This window comes from Elephantulus edwardii, unplaced genomic scaffold (assembly GCF_000299155.1).
Source record: "Elephantulus edwardii isolate Elephantulus edwardi_28Jun2011 unplaced genomic scaffold, EleEdw1.0 scaffold00009, whole genome shotgun sequence".
In the NCBI taxonomy this organism is placed as follows: Eukaryota; Metazoa; Chordata; class Mammalia; order Macroscelidea; family Macroscelididae; genus Elephantulus; species Elephantulus edwardii.
Genome location: NW_006399759.1, coordinates 110,433 through 134,576, shown reverse-complemented (window position 1 = coordinate 134,576; position 24,144 = coordinate 110,433). Strand labels below are relative to the sequence as shown.

Below are 24,144 nucleotides of genomic sequence, written 5' to 3'. Positions count from 1 at the left end.
TTATCTTCTCCTGGTTGTAGGTTCATTCTCTGGATTCTGAGTGCCTTCTACTCGTCTTTAGCCTAGGGATTGATCTCTCACTCTCTGTACTACTAGGATAAATCTTTCCTGCACAGAAGTGGACTTCCTTCTCAATAGAGAATTCAGAGATGTACCTGGGTTTTGGGAGGAGAACCCCTCACTTGCACAACGTCTGGTTCTACTGAGTAGAACTGGCCTTATACTTCCTCAGCTCTGCTTTTTCATTTAGGATTCCAGAGTGGGAAACTGGGGTACTTGAGTCACTGGTGGGAAAGGAGACTCCCCTGCCTGCTTGTTGTTGTTGCATGTGCTGTAGAGTCACCTGCAATTCATTTCAACTCTTTGCACAATAGCTCTGAACCCTGCCTATATCATGAACCAGTCTGTCTCTGACACACCTACTCCCATTACCCCAGTTACTGTGTGAATCCATCTCATCTGGGTCTTCCTCTCTCTCAGTGTCCCTCTACCTTTCCAAGCATGATATCTTTCTCCAAGAACACTTCAAAATCCTTGTCTTCCAGGAGTAGCCTGGTTTCACTCTCTCCTGGGAAGGCATATTTGTTCTCTTAGCAGTCCAAGGTATGTTCAATACTCTTATCTATCACCATAACTCAAAGGCATCATTTCTTCTTCTGTCATCCTTAGTCATTCTTTGTCCAACTCTCTGATGCGTAGCAAGTAATTGCAAAGAGCACGGATGGCTTGGATCAGACACCCCTTAGTCTCTAGACAGATATCATTCCTCTTCAGTACTCTGGAGAGGGCTCTGACAGCAGATTTTCCCAATACAATTTGTCTTTTGATTTGCTGACTACTGGTGCAGAGTGTGTTGATTTTGGAACCAAGCAAACTGAAATTCTGAACAATCTTAATCTCTTCACCATCTATCAGGATGCTGTCAATTGGCCCTGTGGTAAGAATCATTATTTTCTTGATGTTGAGTTTCAATCCATATTGAAGACTGCATTCCTTGGCCTTCTGCAGCAAATGTTTCCAGTTCTCCTTGGTTTTGGCAAGCAAAGTTCTGTCACCTGCCTAATGCAGGTTGTTGATGAGTCTTCCTTCAATCCCGATGGCACATTCCTCCTCATAGAGTCCAGCCTTGCAGATGATCTGTTCCACATATAGATTGAAAAGGTATGGAGATAGAACGCATCCCTGGCATATGCCTTTTCTGATTTTGAACTATGTCGTGTTCTGTCTGCTTAGCATGTTTGTAAACACCACCATTCCCATATATTCTCAGAAATCACCTGATTTTCCAGCCTTTCTTCATGAGAAGTGTATCTGAGTGTCTTTCCACACCAGTACATATGAAAGCAGCTTCACAAATGCTAGTTTAGCTTAATTCATAAAGACTATCTGTCTAAAACACTGTCCCCTTTTAACCTAACCAGATGGATTGACACAGTGATTGCAGCAATGGGCTTAAGTATGTCTGAGATTGAGAGGGTGGCACAGGACAGAACTGGATTCAGATCTGTTATTCATATCTTGCTATTAGTTGTACTTGACAATGCCTAACAACATCAACAAATAAAACTGATACTGTCTCTCACTGCTCTTAAATCATAGCTAACCATAGCTGACTGTCCAGCAGGCTCACGGCTGACCCTTCAGCGGGCTCAGAACTGACCCTCCAGTGGGTTCAGAGCTGAACCTCCAGTGGACCCTTGCATCTCATGAGAAGAAAATGCCTTTGTTTCTCTCACAGACCCACTGGTGGATTTGAACAACCAAAGAGCTTAGATTGTCTTTGAGTTAGCAGCACTACTCCTGTAGACTATGCTACCCAAACTCCCTAAAGTTTAGATATAAAACTTCGGAGGCAGTGAGTTTGTGCTAATGGAGGAGGAACAATCTAAAACAAGAGGGTGAAGAATGGTGGCACAACTTGAAGAATGTACCTCAATGTTACTAAGTTACCCCTGTAGGAATTGTTGAATCAGTGTACATTATGAAGCTGTGTGTATTTTCAATGAGAAAAACATGCAATAACATGTTATACATAATAAAAGGGAAGCAGACTTGAATTCCCAATGATACTTACAATAATAACAACTGGGTTTTATAGGACTTTGGCTTCTAAGTACTGCTTTACATATGTTAACTCATTTAAACTGGTCATATCTCTGTTAACAAAAACAAATTCCCTGACATCAAATGGATTCCCGCTCATAGAAACTCTATAGACAGAGCAGAATTGCCTCAGATTTCCAAGGTTGTAAATCTTTCAAGTAACATTCTGCCTCATTTCCCGCCCTGTGGAGTAGCTGGTGGGTTCAAACTATCAACCTTTGGGTTAGGAGCCCAATTCTTTAACCATGATGTCACCAGGGCTCTTTCTGTTCTAGTTGCTGTTAAGTGCCATCAAGTCAGAACTGACCCATAGTTGACCCTCCAGGGTTTTTCAGAGGCAGTAAATTGCATGGAAGGAGATTGCCCATCTTTCTCCGCACAGCAGCTGGTGGATTTGAACCATGTGCCTTTGGGTTGGCCACGCAAGTCCCTATCCCTAGGTTCTAATATCAGCCCAATCTGAGAGGTGAAGAATCAAGGGCCAGCCAGGTGAAGGGGGTTGCCCGAGGCCACAGAGCTAGTACAGACAAGAGTTGGAAACAAAGCCAGACTGTCAGCTCTGACTCTAAAAGTTGTCTATTCCTATTAATTGGTTTACTGATGACTGCATCTGATATGTCTCTTGTGCTGTTACATAGTGGGTGCTTGTCTAACACATGTTGTGTTGGTTGCTTGACCAAAACTGAGTGTCAGCAGTGATCTGAGATGGCTACCACTTAAAAGACCTAGTATATTTGACATTCACACCAACCTTGCAAAGAAGGCATTCTTAACCCTCTCTGGTAGATGAGGAAAGCAGAAACAGAGGTGGTATGTTATTTGCCCATGCATGGAGCTATAAATAGAGTCTAGGGTGGACTTGGGATGGGAACCCAGGTTTCCTGCAGGCTGCCGCCACCCACTGCATATGGAACAGAAGACCTCAGCCTCCTTATTAAGTCCAAATGATCCCAACTGGAGTTCGGGAGGTGTTTATAGTAGACACCAGCAAATATAGTCTGTAAAGGACAAATAGTAAATATTGCAGGCTCTGTGGACCCTAAAGTCTCTGCTGTTGTAGTATAAAAGCAGTTCTAGGTCACACATAAATAAATGGGAAGGGTTGTGTGTCCATAAGACTTCATTTACAAAAATAGGTGGCAGGACATATGTGCTCTGCAGGTCATAGCTTGCTGTCCTTGCTTTGGGGAACCAGGTGATCATGAGAAGTGGTTTACCAAGTTCTTCTCACTTCTCTGCCAAACTTAGTCTCATTTGGTTTTGCAAATGCATTCCTCTTCCTATGACAGAAGATTAGAATTCCCTGTTTTAATGGGGCATCTGAAGTCATGCCCAGGTTTATTTTAAAAATCCCTCTGGCTTCTTTCCTCCCTCTTCCTCTTCCTCCTTTCTGTACCTAGCTCTTCACTTCCAGGGATATGCTCACCTCACATTTTGCTAGGTCCCCAGCCTCAGAGGCTCACAGCACCAGGGCACCAGGGACCAGGGCAGCCCTATGGATGGAGCACTGGCTGACCTCGGTAGCCCTTTCCGAAGCCACGTTCACACTGTATTGATTCACTCTGCTTGTTGGCCCTGCTCTCCTGTTTGTCTGAATAGATTGCATTTCCTTTCAGATCATGTTTCCCCAGTGTTGCTGTGCTGTCTGTGTCCTGACACTTCACCCAGCTGTGCAAGTTCTTAAAGGAGTGTCCCCTCGGGCTGCAGAGAGGAACAGGATCAAGAAAGCTGTGGATGTGGCAGCCCTCTTAAGGCCACCGCTACAGGTCATGCTTAGTCAGTGAGGTGACAGGGAACAGGGGTCAGCCCTCCTGGCTGCTGAGATACAGCAGCCTAGTTCTTTGGGGTTTGATGATTAGACATTGAAGCACACCTAACCCTAATCCATCAGAAAGCTGGACAGTGACTAGGGATGATAGAAGGAGAATTGGTGCCTTTGAGCTGTGGTGCTAGAGTATTGAATATACATGGACTGTCAAGAGAATGAACAGGTTCATCCTGGAGAGGGTGAAACCAGGCTGCTCCTTGGAGGCAAGGATTCTGAAGCTCTGTCTGACATACTTTGGGCATGTTGCAAGAAGGGACGTGTTCTTGGAAAGAGATATCATGCTTGGGAGGGTGGAGGGACAGCACAGGAGAGGAAGACCTCGATGAGATGGACTGATTCAGTGACTGGGGTAATGTGGGTAGGTGTGTCGGAGACAATAAGGTTGGCACAGGATAAAGCAGGTTTCAGGGCTACTGTACATAGGGTTGCTGTGAATCGCAAGTGACTCAATGGCACATAACAACAACAAACAACAACAACAACCTTAACCCTAACCCCTTGTCAACCAAGCAGACGGCTGCTCTCTGAAACATGCCCAACAGGGCAGCTAAGACCACCTAGAACTAACTGTACATCCCAGGAAAACTTTTCAGCATATACGACAAGGCCCCTAGATGGTGCTAATCTAAAGATTGTTCAAATTCAGCAGGCAAACCTACTCAGCAGCACTACAGAAGAAAGACCTGGTGGTCTAATTCTGAATTTACTGTGGGTTTGAATGTGATTTGTGTGGGTTTTTTCTAACACATCTGAGGTCCCCATGAGTTGGAGTTGACTTGGCAGCAAAGGGTTTGGGTGTCTTTGAGCAGGGAGCTCTTGTGGCCTAGTGGGTAAGGAATTGTGCTACTAACTCACAGTCATATGGTTCAAATCCACCAACTGCTCTGTGAGAGAAAAATAGGCAGTCTCCTCTCATGTGATTCACAGCTTCTGAAATGGAGTGTCAGCTATGAGTCACTTCAGACTCACTGGCATGTAGCAACTTGTAAGAGGGCACTGTCCACACACTGTCCTCAGGTGGGAGTCCTGGTGAACAGGGCAGGACTGATGGTTCAGTGACAAGGTAACATGATTATTCAGAATTGTGCTTCCAGGCCCCTTAGGAAGGAAGGATTTTCCCTTCTAATGACAGCGAGGATTAGAACTAGGGGATCACTCTATAGGGTTTTGTTCCTTCTTTCCACTTCCCTCTTTCTTAGGTGGGGTTGTGGCTCCTTTCTCGCCTCCTCTCTTTCACTAAGGTAGCGTAGTTGGGTTCCCAGATCTAGGTTGAAACTGTCTGGAGGACAGGCCCGGATCTGGCCATCTGTATGTGCCTCCAGCACCTACTACAATGAGCTTTACACTGAGTGCGCATGGTAGGTGGCTCACGGATGCTCTGAGAACAGCATGCTCTGAGTGTGGCATCAGAGATACCACCATACACAGGTATGCCACAAACTGCAGCAGGCAAGAGGAAGAGGAGGAGGGAGCATGGGGAACAGATCACCTGGGCCCTCTATGGTCTCCCACTTCAGGGAGAGCTCACTGGATCGGGACAGTCGATAGCCAGGGCAGTGAGGCAGGTAGTCAGTCCATTCCCGGCTGTGGCTGTGGATTTTGGCCTCATCTGTAACCCGTGAGCCGCTCGGTTGATGGTCACACAGAGCGACACACTCAGTCAAGCGCCTCTCTATCGGATGGGAGGAGGGAGTTTGCCCACCGGGCTCTCCATGACGGATGGAGAGCATTTCCAGAAGACATACCCATCACTCCAGCGTCCTCTCCATTCGGTTTTGCCCCAGGGGTTCCACAGGCGGATGATTTCTTCCCAGCCTCTCCTGTACTGAATCTGGAAAGAACACAAAAGGCACCAGTCACTGCTCCCCGGCAGAAGCCAGTAAAAAGAAGGAATGTGAATGCAGCTGCCTTTACCTCAAGAACTAATTTAACTTCTGACCTCATTTGGCTGCAGTCGGGGGTGGGGTAGGGGGAATTGAAAAAGAGAAAAATCAATGTCTCTGTTGCATGCCAGGAGCAGAAATGAGAGCGTGGAGAAAATGGGTCCTCTCTCACTCAGCACCTTGCGGGGCAGGTGCAAATTCATTGTTCAGTTTGCCTGGCATCCCAGGACCTGGTGAGTGGGGATGCAGTCGCAAAGAGCTTGGGATGCTGCTAGGGTCTCTAGAAGATGGATCTCCAGGGTCCCCAGCCTCTCCAGAGCCCATCACAGCCATATCTCTATTCCACTGGTACCGCCCTGTTGCTGCCTTTAGCCCACTGGCAGCTGTGGTTTCCACAGAGCTCTCTGGAGCAAAGAAGGTAAACCCCAAGCAAAGCCTTTTTGGTTTTTGCCCACGGCAATCCCTTGTGCATCAGAGCAGAGTCATACCCCACAGTGTTTTCAGTGGCTGACTCTTCGAAGGTAGATCACCAAGACTTTCTTTTAAACTACTTTTGAGTGGACTTGAACCATCGCCCTTTTAGTGGACAGATGAGCATTTACTTAGCTGTTGATTGACATTGTCTAGAAACTCCTGTGTAAGGGGTTTGAAAGACTTATTTAAGCAGTCCCACATTCCCTCGGTGTTGCCGAGTTGAGCAGTGTCCTCTTCAGACACTGGAGGGTGTCTTTTGTCAGCCAATCTTCCAAGCCTGCACCAGCTCCTGTCATGGGGCCCCTGCCTGGGGCAGGTCACCCATTGGCCTGAATGCTGGCCACTCACTATCACTTATTCCCAGATACTGAGGTACCAGTTAGCAAATTTGCTTTTTTAGACCACTTAAGCCAGAGAGTAGGACCGGGGTGGTGGGGGGGAAGGTTATGACAAAATAACAAGCCCTTGAGGCTACATTACTAAGGAATTAGAGTTCCCAGTGTGGTGAGAGGAATTCAAGAAGGATTGAGTGGTAGCTGAGGTGTTGACCTGTGAGAAGGCTACCCAGGGAGACAGAGGCCAGATAAGCAAGGGAAAGGAGGCAAACCTGTTCAGAAACTCTAGGTCATAGCCCTGAATGGGGTGTCGCTAATGAAGAACAGTAAGATGTCGGGGGCCTGGCTAACTTGCAAAGCAAGATTAGCACTGTACTGTAAAACCAGCAAGACTAACTCCATCTTGGCTAGAAAATCTGGTTGGCAATTAACAACTCAAGGAAGTAGGTTGTTAGTGAATAAGAGTGGCCAAATGTCTCAGACCTTAGGGAATGTTATCTACAGAAACTCTTTGTTTCTTAGAGCACTCAATAAGGCATGCTGGAAAACATCTTTGTATTGTTCTGAGGTCTGTAAGAGTTAATGTTTGACCTGATAGTCAACATCTCGGATGGAAAGAGATAATGTGATTGCTACTGCAGATGTGTTTCTAAAACCTATATATGCTTTTCTAAAAAGAATAAATTTTGCTATTCGTCACCAGCGAGTAGTCTCTCTGCATCTTCATTTCATCCTCGTCCCTTCTCTCAGTGAAACTGTTTCTATATAAAGGGCTGGACCCTGCTAATAAGAGGTGCAGGTAGGGCTGGGGGCCAGGTGCTTGTTAAATGCTTTCATGGTTTGTCATTCAATCCCTTTGTTGTTATGTTCTGTCGAGTCAGAACCTATTCATAAATGACCCTCCAGCAGGTTATCAGAGGCAGTGAATCATACAGGAAGAGATTTCTTTCTTCTGTGGATTTGTACTGGTTGTCATTGGGTTAACAGTGCAACTTCTCACCCATTGTTGTTGTTGTGTGCCATCGAGTCACCTGTGACTCATGGTGACCCTATATACCACAGCTCTGAAGCCTGCCCTGTCCTGGGCCCATCTCACTGACTCCAACTTACTCATCCCCATTAACCTGGTTACTGTGTCAGTCCATTTCATCTGGGATTTTCCTCTCCTGCGCTGTCCCTCCACCCTTCTAAGCACAATGTCCTTCTCCAAGGATCAGTTCCTCCTGGCCACATTCCCAAAGTATGTGAGATGGAGCTTCAAAATCCTAGCCTCCAAGGAGAAACTTGGTTTCACCCTCTTCAACACAGACCTATTTGTTTTCTTGGCAGTCTACAGTATGATCAAGACTCTTCTCCAGCACCACAACTCAAAGGCATCAATTCTTCTTCTGTCATCCTTAGTCAATGTCCAGCTCTCTAATGCATAGCAAGAAATTTCAAAAACCATAGTCTGGATCAGGTGCACCTTAGTCTCTAGACTGACATCATTGCTTCTCAGTTCTCTGGAGAGGTTGTGACACTAGAGATATTTTTGCCAATGTCAGATGAATCTTGGCAGAAAGCAAAGAGTATCAGAAGAGTGTCTGTGTTTCATTGACTATGCAAAGGCAATTGACTGTGTGGATCACGATAAATTGTGGCTGACCTTGAGGAGAATAGGAATCCCAGAACTCTTGATTGTGCTCTTGCAAAATTTATACTCAGACCCGGAAGTAATTGTCAGAACAGGGCCAAAACAGAGATCAAAGAGGTCAACTTGCAAGAAGTTCTCTGTTTTACCTCTCTGTCTCTGACCAGTCTTGTGATGAAAGGTACTACGGCTGTCAGCACTGCCTGGGAGGCCCAGGGTGCAAACTCACACTTCCCATCTGTCTCAGCCCCTAGCAGCCTGCCTACAGTGAATTCTCAGGGAATAGAATCTCACAGAGCCCAAGGATCAAGGACAGGAGAAATGGCCACCTGGTGACCCAAACTGAGGCTTCACCCTCAGTGCCTAGCAGATGCCCAGGGCCGGCTCCAGCTCTTACAGGAGAGAAGAGCCGGTGATTCAAAGGGACTGGAAGCAGGGCTAAATGAGGCATGCAGATAAACATTCACCCCCTTGCCCAGGGGAGTCTCCAGCCCAGCTAGGTGCATAATAAAAAATGCCAATTTCATTTATCTTCCTGTCTGTGTCCCGCCTAGAGGAAGGATGAGCAGATTAAAAAGCACACTGCATTTACGGGCCAGTATAATCTCAGTGTGTGTGGTTCAGAATTCTAACAGCTTGTCTTTAAAGGAGGAATCATTACCCAAGTCAAATTCCTGGTCCTTGCTTGATTGTGCTGCTCCATACGGAAGCTCCCACTCCAAGACCACGTGGGCCTCGGCCAGGTGCCTCAGAGGTTACATTCAAAGCCACGGTCACAACCACATCCAAAAGTGAGCTGGCTCACATACCTCACAGTCTTGGCTGTTGACTGGACTCCTAGCCCTGGTCAATTATCTCAGAAAGGGCCTCCCTGGACAAGAGGGAGTCCCAGATAACTACTCTTGAAAATATTTCATTCATTAAATTCTCTCCAGTGCTGGTTTTATAGGCTGTTAATAGTTATTCCCAGGAAAACAAAGGTACCGTGGAAAGTTTCTGATGAAAACCAAGCTGAACTTGTACCTTTAGTGTTGTTGTTAGTTGCTATGTGCTGTCACATAATTTTCCTTGGGGAGGGACATCATGCTTGCAAAGGCAAGAGTGGTGAAGGATAGGAAGGCTCTCAACCAGGTGGCTTGACACAGTGACTGCAACAATGGACTCGTGTGTCAGAGATTGTGAGATTGGCACAGAATAGGACAGGGTTCAGATCTGTTGTTCATTGGGTCTCTGTGAATTGGACTTGATAAGCACCTAACAGCTACCATCCTTAGGTCCCTGCTGGAGGAAGCATTTTGTAGCTGACTTAGTGAGACAGACAGCAGACAAGAGATCTCAACTCCATTGTGTGGACTGGTACATTTGGCAAAGCACACAGCCATGGAGCAACCGGCCAGAGGTCACAGTCAGATGCAAGTCTGAGAGGGAAAGCTTGAGAAAACATGCCAGGAGTATAATTTGACACTACATTACTGAACCCACAAACACCTGTGAAAAATGGGCTCTGTAGTTGGCAACACCGTTTCTTAGACCTGAGAAGACCTTAAGAGTTGTGGGAAAGAGAGAGCTGGGGGAACATTTGCAGGAAATTATCACAGGACTAGGAAATGCTGCTACCACACAGCACCATGGCGCATGTAGATGGAGCAGAGGAGCCGTGGTGTCTGGGCCAAGCAGATCATTAAATCACTATGTGATTTCACGAAATACACTTCCCCTCATATGCCTTGGCCTCTTCATTTATGAATGGAGGAGCTTTGGTTTTAGTAACATTTTCCACAATGAATTATGCGGCAGACAGTAATTACATGTATTTGTTCACTGAAATATCTTCTTGCATCAAGGAAAAGCCTGGAACCTGTCTGCCAGTATTTGTATTCATCATTCCTTGAAAAAAGTTTTCCGGGAAATGTGACAGCCTAGACAGAAAGCCTATTTCCCAGTTTCCTTTGTACCTCAGTGTGGCCATGTGACTAATTCTGACCAATGGGATGCGAGTGGAAGTGATGCCCACCATTTTTTACTTGTATGTGCTTTTTCTCTGGATGGACGGTGTTCTCCAGGCCTCTCACATTCTCTGCCTTCAGGGGAACAGCTGCCCTGGACTACAGGGAGGCCCCATATTAATGACAGCAGAGCCACCTACCAGCCTGGAATTACCTCATCTTGCTGAAGTCCTTATACTGTGGAATGTTTTTCTTATAGTGATTGAGTATGGACCTAATGAAAAAAACCCCTTCTTTTCAGGGCAAGCCATCTCCCAGAGTCAAAGGAATTATTCTGTCTTCTTTATGGGTAAATACCTCTATCTAACTAGACATTTGTCCACCTGTCTGAGGTTAGTTCAGAAAAGGCAAGCTTTCTGGTTGGTTCCTGGAGGTCAAGGATAATGGAGCCAGAACTTCTGAATGCACTAAAGGAATAGAGACGTTCTGTGAGGATGGTAGATGCACACCCCACCTCCGTGGACTTGGCTGTTGGCATTCTTTGCTGACGTCTGCTTAGAGGGCCCAGATTCTAGGAGGATAATCAGGCTGCTCTTACCTGCTCAGCGCCTGTCACAGTGTAGGCATGGGAGCTCACCAGACCATTTCTCATCACGCCATCCCTGTCTGTTGGCTGCAAAGGAGAAAAGGAAATGTCAGAGAATTGGAAAAGCATAATTCAATCAGCAACAGAGCTGGGGCTGGATTAAGCCCATCCTACTCACTGTCTTTGCTGGGACATGCCACTGAAACTCCTTTCCACATAAACAGAGGAAGGAGCTTACTGGGAGTTGAGGCCCCCATAAGTCGTACCCCTGAACACCACCTCCATTATGGATGGAGCCCACAAAGCTCTGAAGACCTAAGCTGAGACCTAATCTTCTCTTCCTTTGTCATTAATGTGACAAAGCACAGAACATGTCTGGTGGATCTTGTGCCCTCCCACAGAGTGCTATGAATGTTTGAGGCTTAGCGTGCGTCTTAGCTTACTGGTGACATTTTGGCTATGGGATGTGTAAGAGAACTACTCTCTTGGGTGAAGGAAGATCACCATGGGCTGGGAATTAGCTGCCACAGAACAGATTAGGATGATCTGGAGTCGTCTAGAGTCCCCTAAGGGGGGGCTACACCACCCTGGGGGTGCTGCCTGCAGAGCCCTCATGTACACACGAGGCCAAGTGCAAGAGCACTCCGTGCAGTGAGAACCACGGCTGCCTCTTCCAGTGAATAGTAAAGGGGCCTCGTCCATCTCAACCCTGTCACTCTAGGTCATGGAGAAGCAGTCAGCCAAGGCTTTGGAACTAACAGCCACATTTGAACTCTTCCTCTGTCACTTACTGATTGCTTGATTGTGAGCATTTTACTGAGCCTTTTGGAACTTTCATCAGGAAAGTGAATGCTGTCAATGAAGTCGTAAAGGGCTAGAGTGCTGTGGCATGGTCTGTAGGGAGTTGTAACTAACCCAAAGGTGCTTCATCTCTGGCTATACAAGTCCACCAGCAGCTGTTGGGGAAAGAGAGCGTTCTTCTCCTGTGTGACTTACAGCCTTCCCCAAACCTGTTGCAGAGTCATCTCTGAGTTATTTCCCACTTGATGGCAATGAGGTTGGCTTGTTTTATTTTGCTTTCATCTCAAATGAAGATCTACAATAAGTGTTAAAAACCTACCTGGAAAAAACACACAACAAGTGTTCAACAGTGGCTGCTTTGGCTTCGTCTTACTGCCTGAAAGGGGTCTAGACTGAATACTTGGGTGCAGAAAGGCCTAAGTGTGCACAGGGACTGCTGTCTCAGGGAGGCCCCACACTCACCCCTGCGGGAGTGGCGCAGACCATTAGGGAGCCGGCCTGGGCTGCCATCTTCACCACCAGCACCAGGTCAGATGGGTCAGACAGGTCAGCGCTGGTCACCACCCCTCCTGTGAGGTCAACCAAGGAGTCAGGGATGTGGCCGCCATGCAGGTGGAAATAGGAGCCATGTAACCTGAGGGTGAGAAAATCAGGCAAGTCCTGGTTGGTACTGTCATGAGATGTTCATGGAGGGGATATGGCCTATGGACCTCTGCACCATTCCTGGACCTGGGGAGATAGCGCACAGAGCTCTGCATCATTCTCTGGAGAAGGATGCCCATGGAGGAAAGATGGCATATGGACCTCTGCATCATTCCTGGACCTGGGGAGATAGCGCACAGAGCTCTGCATCATTCTCTGGAGAAGGATGCCCATGGAGGAAAGATGGCATATGGACCTCTGCATCATTCCTCAGAAAATGATGCTATGGAGGAGAGACAGCACATGGACCTCCGCATCATTCCACGGGAAAGGATGCTCATGGAGAGGAGATGGCCTATCGACCTCTGCATCATTTCCTGGGGAAGAGCTGCTGGCTCCAACTCTGGCCCAGACCTCCTTTCCCATTCTCACAGATGGAGAGTATACCTATGTCAGTAGTCCAGGGCCTCAGACTGTCCTCACATGAGCTTCCTCTCTTGGCCCTAAGCTTCAACAACCAACCCCACTAGTGACTCTCTTGTAGTGAGGTTATTGAGGAAGGTGCTGACATCACAGCCCTTGTGGAATATTTAGCTCTTTGACCTTGTAGACAAGTTACTTAGGTTTGTGAGGCTGTAGCGTTCACGATGCCTGGCAGGTGACAAGCTATTGTTGTTAGATGTTGTCCAGTCAAGTATGACACACAGTGACCCTATGAACAACAGACCTGAAGCCTGTCTTACCCTGCACCATCCTTGTCATCCCTGATACGCGGGGGCCCTTTTCTGTAGTCTCTGTGCCAACCCATCTCACTGAGGTCATCTTCTCTATCATTGATCCTCCATCTTTCCAAACATGATGCCTCTTTCCAAGGAAGTGCCTCTCCTAGCAACACGTCCAACGTATGAAAGACAAAGCTTTATATTCTTTGCCTCCAAGGAGCAGTCTGGGCACACCTTTTCCAAGACATATCTGTTTGTTCCTTTGGTAGTTCATGGGATATTCGGTGCTCTTCTCCAACACCACAGTTCAAAGACATCAATTCTTCTGTCATCCTTAGTCATTGTCCAGCTCTCAGATGCATAACAGGTCGTAGCTTTTAGTAAATCTTAAATATGATGCAATGAGGACTTGTTTCCTGTTCATTTTCACAGCAGTTGTTAAGTACAACTAAAAAAGAGAAAGCCCAAGTCTGTGCAAGGGGGAGACCTGTCTGAGAAGGAAATCTCAAATATGTTCCACTCATGCAGTGAGATAAGCAAGTGGTAAGACTATGCCCTGCCAAAAGTGTAAACTTATTGGACCAGGAAAACTGAGGCAGCCCTGTCAAGTTCTGGCTCTTGTAGATTTTCACTACAATTACTTGTATGCCAGGCACTGCGTTGGGGTCTGTTGAAACATAAGCCCCTCAGAGAGCTCATAGCAACCCTCACATTGACCCAGATTCAAGAGCTTGTTCACAATCTCAGAACGAAGCCATTTGCTCCACACCCCTAGAATCTTAATGCTCACTTCACTGAAGTCAACGCAGGCTTGTTATGTAACACATACCCAAATGCTCCCCTCCTGTCTGGCTTTCAGCCTCTCCTCTAGAGACAGTGAGGTTGGCTGGGCCAGTTCTCAGGGCCCCTAGGACCTCTGCCATTCTCGTCTCCCAGAAATCATGTGGACTCAAGAAAGTCCAGCTCAGCCAACAAACACGTGGCAGTCACCACCCTGGGCATAAGTGCAGTAAGCAGTGCGTATTAGGAAGCTGCGGGTACACAGAACAAAGGCACACTCTTCTAAAACTACCCAGCGAGCAACTTGTCTCAACTTGCTGTCAAACAAAGCTCTAATTCTTATGTCTTTTTCTTTCTCATCCTGTCTCTGACCAAGGGTCATGGCTGGCATAGATTCTTATTTCTGGAGTACTTGCTCAGTCAACCACAAAGCCTCCTGTAGATCCCAATCTGCCCAGTTGCTCTGAATCCCTGACTCGTGATTGTCCTTGTGCATCTTGGTTCCTGCTCCTTTACACTGAGAGGGGTCTGTGCTGAGGGTAAGGAGTTCTGGTGGCGCAATGGTTCAAACATTCCTCTGCCATCCAAAAGGCTGGCTGTTTGAACTCACTAAACTCTCTGTGGAAAAAAGATTCTTCCCCTGCTCCCAGAAAGGTTCTCAGCATTAGAAACCCCTCGGGGCAATTTGACTCTGTTGTACTGGGTTGCTATGAACTGGAATTTCCTCAATGGCAGTGGGTTTTGGAGTTCTGGAGTGCATTGCAGAGCCCAGCAGGACGAGATGACCTCTGTTCACTCAAATAGGCCTTCCTGGGAACACACTCAAGGGACATTGCCTGGTGTCATAGGCCCAGCACCTGTCCCTCTCCAGGTGAGCGGCTGTTAGGCTCAGTCTCTGTGCTTCGGACCTCCTGTCTCACTGTCTCTGGCCTTGCCTAATATCTGAGTCCCTTACCAGCTGTGATCATTATGGAACCACCCATCAACTGGCAGGATGTGCCCCCACCTCGGCCTGCAGCCCCTTCCTCAGTGTCTCCCCTCCACCTTCTAGCTGTTTATAAAGCCTGTCTTGGTAGCAGTGGAGTGTTGACAAAGAGCCCTCTCTCTGTTTTATAAACATGAGCTCAAAAACCCTGTCTGTGTTTCAGGAGCACAGCGTCTATTCTTAGCCTCTCTGCTGACAGGAAGTAAGATAGAGACAACCATGCTCACCACACCTGTCACTGCTCTTGTCACCTGCACCCAGGAATTCTGGGAGAGCATCCCTTTACTTCAGCTTCATTTTGGGGAGACAACTCTCTGCTCGGCAATGAAGTGAAGGTAGGAATTCAGATGTCTAGATTGGGCCCAGAAGCTGAAGTGCTGCAGCCCCTCACTGCAGAGGCTCTACTGTATTACCTGGGATCCAGATCTATCTCTCCACTTCATGAACTCCAGAAGCAGAGGGGGAGCTCTAGTAATGGTAAAAACATTCAGCTGCTAACTAAAAGATCAGTGGTTCGAATTCACCAGCCACTCCACAAGAGAAAGATGAGGCAGTCTGGTTTCATAAAGATCCACGGCCTGGAAACCCGATGGGGTGGTTCTACTCTGCTCTGAAGAGTTACTATGAGTCAGAAACAGCTCAGTGAAGTTTAGGTGGGAAAAAGCTCTTCTGATGTGGATTTCCCCCTCCTTTTAGGTAGATTTAAGAAGCTCACTGGTTGTCAGGGTATGTTTAAGGCCTGAGTCTCCATGATCACTCAGTATTGCTTACACCCTCAGGAGGAGAAGTATGGTGGGATCTCCTTCAGTGTGCTGTGGCTTCGTGGACAAGCCACGGAGCTCCAGAAGAAGCAAGGAGCCCAGTCCTTTCCCTCTGAACACTGTCCAGGGAAGGTGAAGGTACCGAATGAGAGAGAGTAGTTGTCACCTAAGCCTGCCTTCCAACACTCTGTGTCCTGAAGCAAGTCACATCACCTCTCTGGGCCTCAGTCTCTCATCTTTCAAGAAGGTGGAGTTTGGTGCAGACAGAATTCCCTGCAGCTCTGAAGTCCTTTAACTCTGTTTGACTCCCAGCTGCATGCTATAATTTCTTTCTGTAGATGGCTGGGGAGGGGGAAGGAGGAGAGGTTTTTAAATAGCTTAATAGTTTGAAACATTTTATCCTCTTCTAAGTTCCTTTAGGGGGTAGAATGTGTATTCTACATCCACTTTCCCATTTCCTTTCAGGAGGAATGATTGCTTTAAGTCAGCTTTTAACAAAATGAGGTCAAAGCCATCATTTCACTCTGCAAGCTTCCTAATTCACTACATGAACTGCCAGGCTGTTCCCTTCTCCTTAAGGAAGCAACGTGGCCCTAAAGTGGTGACTGCTGAATCCATACTGGAAAGAGAATGGCAGAATTTGTGTAACTAGCTTGGAAGTGAATTAAGCTCCTGAAGCATACGGATTGGTTCAATGGCCTTGGCTCTCAATTGAGCTTCATTTTCAAAAGCTAATGAGCAGCTCTCCCTGATATTAGAAAAAGCAGCAACATAGTTCTTCACAAGTTAGCTTAGAAGAAAGAATGGGGGAAATAGAGGCCTTGAGAGGCCTCCCTGATTAAGTTGTGACCTCCAGAAGGACAGGGGAATCTCTGACTTATGCAAATGGTTTGCACCTGATTGTTCATCTAAAGGTTGATAGTTCAGACCCATCTAGTGATGCTGTGGAAGGAATTTCTGGAGATCGATCTGCTTTTGTGAAGATTGGAAGAAAAAAAGAAACAAAAATATCACCACCATCACACACACACACACACCCCGTCCCCGCCCCAGCACACTGCTCTCTGGCTGGTTCTGACTCACAGTGACGCGCCACGGGTTTTCCAAAGTTGTAAATCTTTACCAAGAAAACCCCACGAAGCAGTTTTACTCTGTAACACCTCTCCTCTTTGCTTTTTTCCTTCCTGTCCTATCACCATGCAAAGTCCTGTTCTTTATTTTCATTTCACAATTTTATTTATTTATTCCCTTTTATACCCACTGCCTTTCTTTCTGTCCACAGACAGCTGTTACAAGGTGTTTAGTATGCATCCTTGTAAAGGGAGTGCTGTAGTGCATCTAGTTATCATTTACATAAATAATTCTGTGTCTACTTTCTCATTGTTTTCAACTCTGTTCGCTCAGCAGCCTGTCTCTGAGGACCCACACGCTGTGTGTTCATCTGTGGATTTTGCCTGCTGCTTGGTGTTCACAGAGGGAGGATGTCTAGTTTTACCCACTCAAGACTGGGCACTGAAGGCACCACCATAGTACTACTGTGTGCATTCCCAGGCACGTCTCTGTTGCTGTTGTTGTTAGATGCTGTTGTGTGGACTACAACTTGACTACGACTCATAGCGACCCAGTGAAAAACAGATCGCCTTGTCCCATCCAGCGCCTTTCTCACAATCTCCATCATCCTGGAGCCCATTGAGGTAGTCTCTGCGTCAGTCTATCTTGCTGAAGATCTTCCGATCTTCCACTCTTTTGCTGACCCTTTATTTTTCCTAGTGTGCTGTCTTTTTCCAATAACTCTCCCCTCCTCACACATGCTCAGAGTAGGTAAGACGGAATTTCACCATCCTCACTTCTAAGGAGCACACACCTTCGAAGATGTGACAATCTCTTTGTGGGTTTCTATCCAGGGCTGTCCTTGCTGGGTCTGAGGTGCAAGTATCACTAATGTGACCGCAGTCAGATTGCCCTTCCGAAGGATTCCACCAGCCCTGCTTTAGAAGCCCTCAATCCTCTAGTCAGAGAAAAGTACCCAGAGGTGTTGCTTGAGCTGGCTTTTGACTTTTTTTAAAAAATATTTTTTTAAAAGCCACCCTGCTTTGTTTGATTGCTTGTTTCTTTTACATTGATCAAGGAAGTGGTTTATTACTGTGATGTTAATAAATTTTAGGTGGCAAAAGAATTAAAAAAAAAAAGAAGTCCTCAATCCTCACATCCCAGCCAATACGTGGCATTGTCAGATTTCTGATGTTTGTACTCTGCTGAGAGTAAAGTAATGCCTCATTACAATTTTTCTTTTCACTATACTGGTAATGTTCAATCTCCGATTGTAAAAGTTGGTAAAAATCTTCTATATTGTCTTCCTTGGCTCTGGTTGTTGGTGCATATATCTGAATGATAGTGGTATTCACTGGACTTCCTTGTATGTGTATGGATATTATCCTGTCACTCACAATATTGTACCTTAATATGTATCTAGCAATGACTTTCTTAACTATGAAAGCAACCCTATTTTTCCTCACCTTTTCAACACTGCATGGTTCAAAACTGGGAAGGGCATATGCCAGGGATGCATCCTATCTCTATACCTTTTCAACCTGTATGCAGAACAGATTATCCGAGAGGCTGGGCTCTATGAGGAGAAATGTGGAGTCAAGATTGGTGGGCGATTTATCAACAATCTGCGTTATGCAGATGACACTAACCTGCTTGCTGAAACTGAGAAGGACCTGAAGCACCTGCTGCAGAGGGTCAAAGACTGCAGCCTCCAATATGGATTGAGGCTCAATGTCAAGAAGACAAGGATTCTCACCACTGGACCAATTGGCAGCATCAGGATTGATGGTGAAGAGATTTATATTGTTCACAGCTTTAGTTTGCTTGGCTCCACAGTCAACAGTCTTGGCACCAGCAGCCAGGAAATTAAAAGGCGCATTGCCATGGGAAAGTCTGCTGTTAGGGACTTCTCCAAAGTACTGAAGAGCACTGGTGTCTCTCTGGAGACTAAGGTGCATTTGATACAGGCCATGGTCTTCACAATCATTTGTTAGGCATCAAATAGTTGGACAATGACCAGGGAGGATAGAAGGAGAATTGATGCCTTTGAGCTGTGGTGCTGGAGAAGAGTATTGAGAATACCATGGACTGCTAGGAAAACAAACAGATTTGTCTTGGAAAGGGTTAAACTGGATGGCTCCTTGGAGACAAGGATTCTGAGGCTCCGTCTAACATATTTTGGACATGTTGTAAGGAGAGACCAGTCCTTGGAGAAGGACGTCATGCTTGGGAGGGTGGAGGGACAGCGCAGTAGGGGAAGGCCCTCTATGGGAGTGTCAGAGACAATGAGATTGGCACAGGACAGAGCAGAGTTTAGGGTTGTTGTACATAGGGTCGCTACGGAGTCGCAAGCGACTCAATGGCACATAACAACAACAACAACAACTGATAATGTGTTGCTCCTCTTACAACCTACAGCAACATCATTGTTGCTGGTACACACTGTTGCTGGTTCACATCATTGTGTACCATCAAGTTGGGAACCAACCCATAGTTGACCGTCCAGCGGGTTTTCAGGAGCAGTTTAATTGCGGAGGAGGAGATTGCTCACTTTCTCCCACAGAGCAGCTGGTGGATTTGAATTGCGTGCTTTTGGGATTGCAGCCCAGCTCCTTAGCACTAGGCCAGCATCACACACATGCACACATACACACATGCATATAGACATAACTCTTACATCCACTGTAGTTGATCCCTACCCCAGTGTCAAGTATAGTGCCTGTTATACAGTTAGAATTCTCAACAAACGTCTTTTAAATAAAGACCACCAAAAGAGTCTAAGTTGGATATGTGGATTGCGACATGGATAATGTCATTGAGTTTGTCAGTAGCAACATGTAGTCCATTCACTATATTCTGACCACCTGATGAACACCATCTCCAGCCTCTGCCCCTGACCTCACACATAAATATAATCCTGCAGCATCACATCAGGCTACTTGGACCTCAGCTTGAATTATCCTTTAACTAGTGAGTTTGAGCCAGGCCCACTGATGGGGATGACAGCCTCACTGCTTCTCGGTTTCTATTGAAATTCTACTTATCATTCAAACCCTCCTGAAAATGCCACCTCCCCTCTAGACCTTCAGGAATTCAGGACTTTATTTTTTTTCTGTCTCTGTCCTCTCAGTCAGCTTTGGATATGCTATCATATTTCCTTTCAGGCTTTATGCCAGCCTTTGCAGTGATACCATTGATAGTACAAATCTCTGTCCCTGCTTTGGCCTGCCTACCACTTGTTTTGTGCTGTTGGATCCTTTCTGGTGGCCCTAACTCAGGGCCTTACATGTGGTGTTTGTTTATAGAGGCTGTCCAGGCAAAGACCCAGGTATTCCTGGGAATCCTGCTTCTATTGAATTCTATTCAATAGAGTTGTGGAAAGCCCTGAGCCAGCTGGTAAGAAGCTTCTGTCTGGGCAAGGTCAGGAGTGAGTTCCCAATGAGGGCCAGGAGCCTCCTTACTTGGCATAGGCTTTCTCCAGCAGGCAGGGCCAGAACTCGCGGGTGTCTCTGCGAGGATGTACGAAGAGGTACTGGTGGTTCAGGACAGGCAGGCGGTCATCTACCACCACGTCCACCCATTGTCCACACTGCCAGAACTGCAAGAGAGAGGATCAGATGCCTTAGGAGAGTGAATGAAAGAGAGGGGTCCTAGATCATGAGCCCAGCACAAGCCAAAAGAAAGGAGGTGGTTTCCAAACAACCTTCTCCCTGTAACAACAGCTAACTTCAAAAACCAATCTCAGCCCTGATTGTGGGGCAGAGAGAGACATGCTGGGCTTCTGGGAAGATGAAGAAAATGAGTCAGAGAAATGAAATATAGGCAGGGACAAGGGAGACAAACTCTATTTTGATTTTACCACTAATTATAGTCTCACTTTATTTTTTTTTAGCATTCCAAAGGTTTAAATTTTTTTCCAATTGTTGCCCATTTTCTTCCCCTCTCCCCTCCCCGCTTTACTAGCTCTCCTCACAATGCACCCCTTGTTCCAGACTGTTGTGATACACATAATGCCTAATCATATATTCCTCTCGGAAAGTTCTTCTCCTCGTCTGTTCTAATGCAGTGTTCACTTTCTATCTGCTCTTTTCTCATTATTTCCACCCCCCACCTACCCATCTGTCCTATTTTAGAACAATGGTGTTATGCTGTATTTGTCCTTTTGGGCTGAGATATTTCACTCACTATAATATCACTATAATATCCTCCAGGCTTCCCCATGTTGTGTAATCCACAACTCTATTGAATAGAATTCAATAGAAGCAGGATTCCCCATGTTGTGTTCACTGCTGCATAATATTCCATTGTGTGAATGTACCATAGTTTCTCTATCCATTCATTTGTTAATGGGCATTTGGGTTGCTTCCATCTCTTTGCTCTTGTGAATAATGCAGCAATAAACATGGGTGTGCATACATCCATTTGAGACATGGCTTGCTTTCTTTAGTTTATAGTCTCACGTTAGCAAATCACTATTTTTTTTTCCTTGGTGAGCATGAAATTATTGTTGTTGTGTATGTACTGTCAAATAAAATCAACTTATAGCTGACCTTCCAGCTGGGTTTCAGAGGCTGTAAGTTTCCGGGGAGGAGATTGCCCATCTTTCTCTCATAGAGGAGCTGGTGAATTCAAACTACTTGCCTTTGGATTGGCAGGGCAATTCCTTACCCACTAGACCACCACCAGAGTTCCCTGAGCACTAACTACATTCACAGAAATCTTTCTGTGACTCGGTTACACCTTACACACACAATGGCATTGGAGAAGTGTATGGTGACTGAATGACAGAGGGAGTGGTAATAAGAGATAGTCACTGTGGGCAGAGAGCCTTCCAGGGACTGTGGACTCGAAGGAGGAGGAAGGATTTATGCAGATAGCGTGGTGGCTAATGTTCTAGGTCAACGTGGTTAAGCCAGGGCATCAAGTTGTGTAAATATCCTTCATTTTGCTATCAGATGTAAAGGGATTTTCCCTGGGGGAGTCTGGCCTGGATCCTGTTTATCAAACCTTTCTTGCTCTCAATCTTAAATCTGACTTGTCATCATCTGACCTCTGGCCCTGTGATATGACCCGGCATGCCTGCTTGACCTGCTAACTCTGGCTTCATGAGTGCCTGAAACTCTATTTACTGATCAAGATTAATCAAGAAATCAATTAATCAAGAAACACCTCAATCCTAACACCCGTTTGGGACTTGGTTTTTTTTTTTTCCGTTTGGGACTTGTTAACCTTGACAGCTGCAGGAGCCATTTCCTTGAAATCTCAGTCTCTCTCTCTCTTTCCCTCCCCCCTCTCTACACACACACACACACACACACACACACACACACACACACACACACTGTTATTAAGTGCTGTTGAGTCGAGCATGACTCGTAGTGACCCTATGAACAAAAGACCTGAACTTTGTTTTATAACTATTTTCATTTATCAAAGTTCATAGTTTCCAGAGTCATGTTGTATAGGAAGTGGATGCCGCTCCTGCTTTATTTTATATATATATCTTTATATATCGATATATATATAGATATATAGATATATATATAGATATATCTGCCTTATTACTGTTTCTTCTCTAGAGAACTTAAACCAAGACAGGTGGTAGGGAGGTAGGGAGAGTATTAAACACTCCAGCCGGGCAGGGACAGAGCAGGCAGAGGCCTGGAGGCAGAATGCCATGATGGCGCAGGAGCATGGAGCTGTTACAGCCTTGCTCTCCTCCCAGCAAGCTGGCTCTGCCGTTAGATCAGAAAAAGCAAAACTGGCTTGGTGCTGTTACTGCTAAGAGCACAAATGAACCAGATGTTCCTCTCCAAAACAGACTGTTTTAATCTTCAGCATTCAACTCTAAATGACTCACCCGGGGACATCACCAAATTAGGAATATTCATAACAGAGCCAGCCTTTTGGAGCTGCTGTCCTGATCTCCCTTGTGCTGGGGGAGCAGCAGGGCTCCAGGCTCCAGGTCTGAGCCTTGGTGAAGGGGAACCTCTGGCAGGTGGGCTCAGAGTAGAGCTGATTGGCTGCAATAGATCATCTGCTGAGCCATCCACATGGCCTTTCCCACAGCTGGGCAACCCAGATGTTAGGCTGTCACTTTCAGCTGAGGATGCACTATCACAGCAGCAATGGAGATGGAGATGGGATGTCAGTGGAAACAAAGCAAAGATGCTCTGCTGGCCGTTAACATGTTATTGTACTGAAGCTGGAGTGGTACGAATAGTTAATTCATTCAGCCACAGACAGAAAGACTTGGGGTGGTGGTGGGGTTAAGCTCATCCAAGAGGCATCTTTTAAGAAAGGCTTTGGGACTAGGGGGTTGAGTTCATCCAAGAGGCATCTTCTAAGAAAGACTTTACAACTAGTCCTGGAAAATCAGCAAGATATGCACAAAAAAGGGGGAGATGAAGGGGAGAAGGAAGGGAAGGAAAGAGGGAAGGGGAGAAAGAATCACTGGGATGTTAGCGGATGTCAGTGGTTGTGAGTGGTGAAGGATTGGGAAATGTCCAATGGTGACTTGAAAAGACCAAGGGATAATAGACATAGAAAAAATGATAATTATATAAAATATAATACATATGAATGAGCGTATAAAACACAAGGCACATGAATGAAACATAGTGTGTATGAGTGACTCTATAAAACACAAAGTACATGTACAAAACATGATGTATATGAATGATTATATGCAAAGCAATGTGAATTAAAAAAAAAGTAGCCATTGAAAACCCTACGGCACAGTTTTACTCTGATACACATGGAATGGCCATGCATCAGAACCAATTTTATGGCAGGTGGTGTTCTGTGATATGACGCATTGTGGTAAGTGTCAATTTTATGGCAAGTGATATGGTGTGGTATGCTGTGATGTAGTATGGTGTGGTATGTTGTGGTGTGCTGTGGAGTTATATGTTGTGGTGTACTGTAGTGTGCTATGTTGGGGCATGCTGTGCTGGGGTATGGTGTGTTGTGCTGTGAAATGATATAGGGTGGTGTACTGTAGTGTGATATGTTGTGGTATGGTGTGGTTTCTAGTAGAGCAACATGTTGTGGTGTGATGTGATATGTTGTGGTGTGCTGTTGTGTGATATATGGTGGTGTGGTGTGGTACGCTGTAGTGTGACATGTACTATGGTGTGAAGTGGGGTGATGTGGGGTGGTGTGATGTGATGTGTTGTAGTGTGACATGTAGTATGGTGTGATGTGGTGTGATGTGATATGTTGTGGTTTGCTGTAGTGTGATATATTACGGTGTGTTGTGTTGTGTTGTGATGTGATGTGCTGTAGTGTGACATGTAGTATGGTGTGATGTGGTATGATATGTTGTGGTTTGCTGTAGTGTGATATATTGTGGTATGTTGTGGTGTGGTGTGATGTGGTGTGTTGTAGTGCGACATGTACCATGGTATGGAGTGGAGTGGTGTGGGGTGGTGTGATGTGATATGTTGTGGTTTGCTGTAGTGTGATATGTTGTGGTGATGTGATGTAGTGTGACATGTAGTATGGTGTGGTGTGGTGTGATGTGGTGTGATGTGATATGTTGTGGTTTGCTGTAGTGTGATATATTACGGTGTGTTGTGTTGTGCTGTGTTGTGATGTGATGTGTTGTAGTGTGACA

At 46.0% G+C, this 24,144-nt stretch overlaps 1 protein-coding gene across 1 annotated transcript in view; it reads right to left on the bottom strand.

Annotated features, from left to right (window-relative positions):
- The window catches only part of LOC102848992 (calpain-13-like), a 96,202-nt gene that overhangs the window by 39,684 nt on the left and 32,374 nt on the right, over positions 1-24,144 (bottom strand). Inside the window, exons 4-7 of the mRNA XM_006880680.1 lie at positions 19,988-20,124; positions 12,049-12,220; positions 10,798-10,872; positions 5,677-5,762 (exon numbers count right to left, since the gene is read on the bottom strand). Coding sequence (XP_006880742.1) covers positions 5,677-5,762; positions 10,798-10,872; positions 12,049-12,220; positions 19,988-20,124 — 470 coding nt within the window. The remainder of the gene's footprint in view (positions 1-5,676; positions 5,763-10,797; positions 10,873-12,048; positions 12,221-19,987; positions 20,125-24,144) is intronic.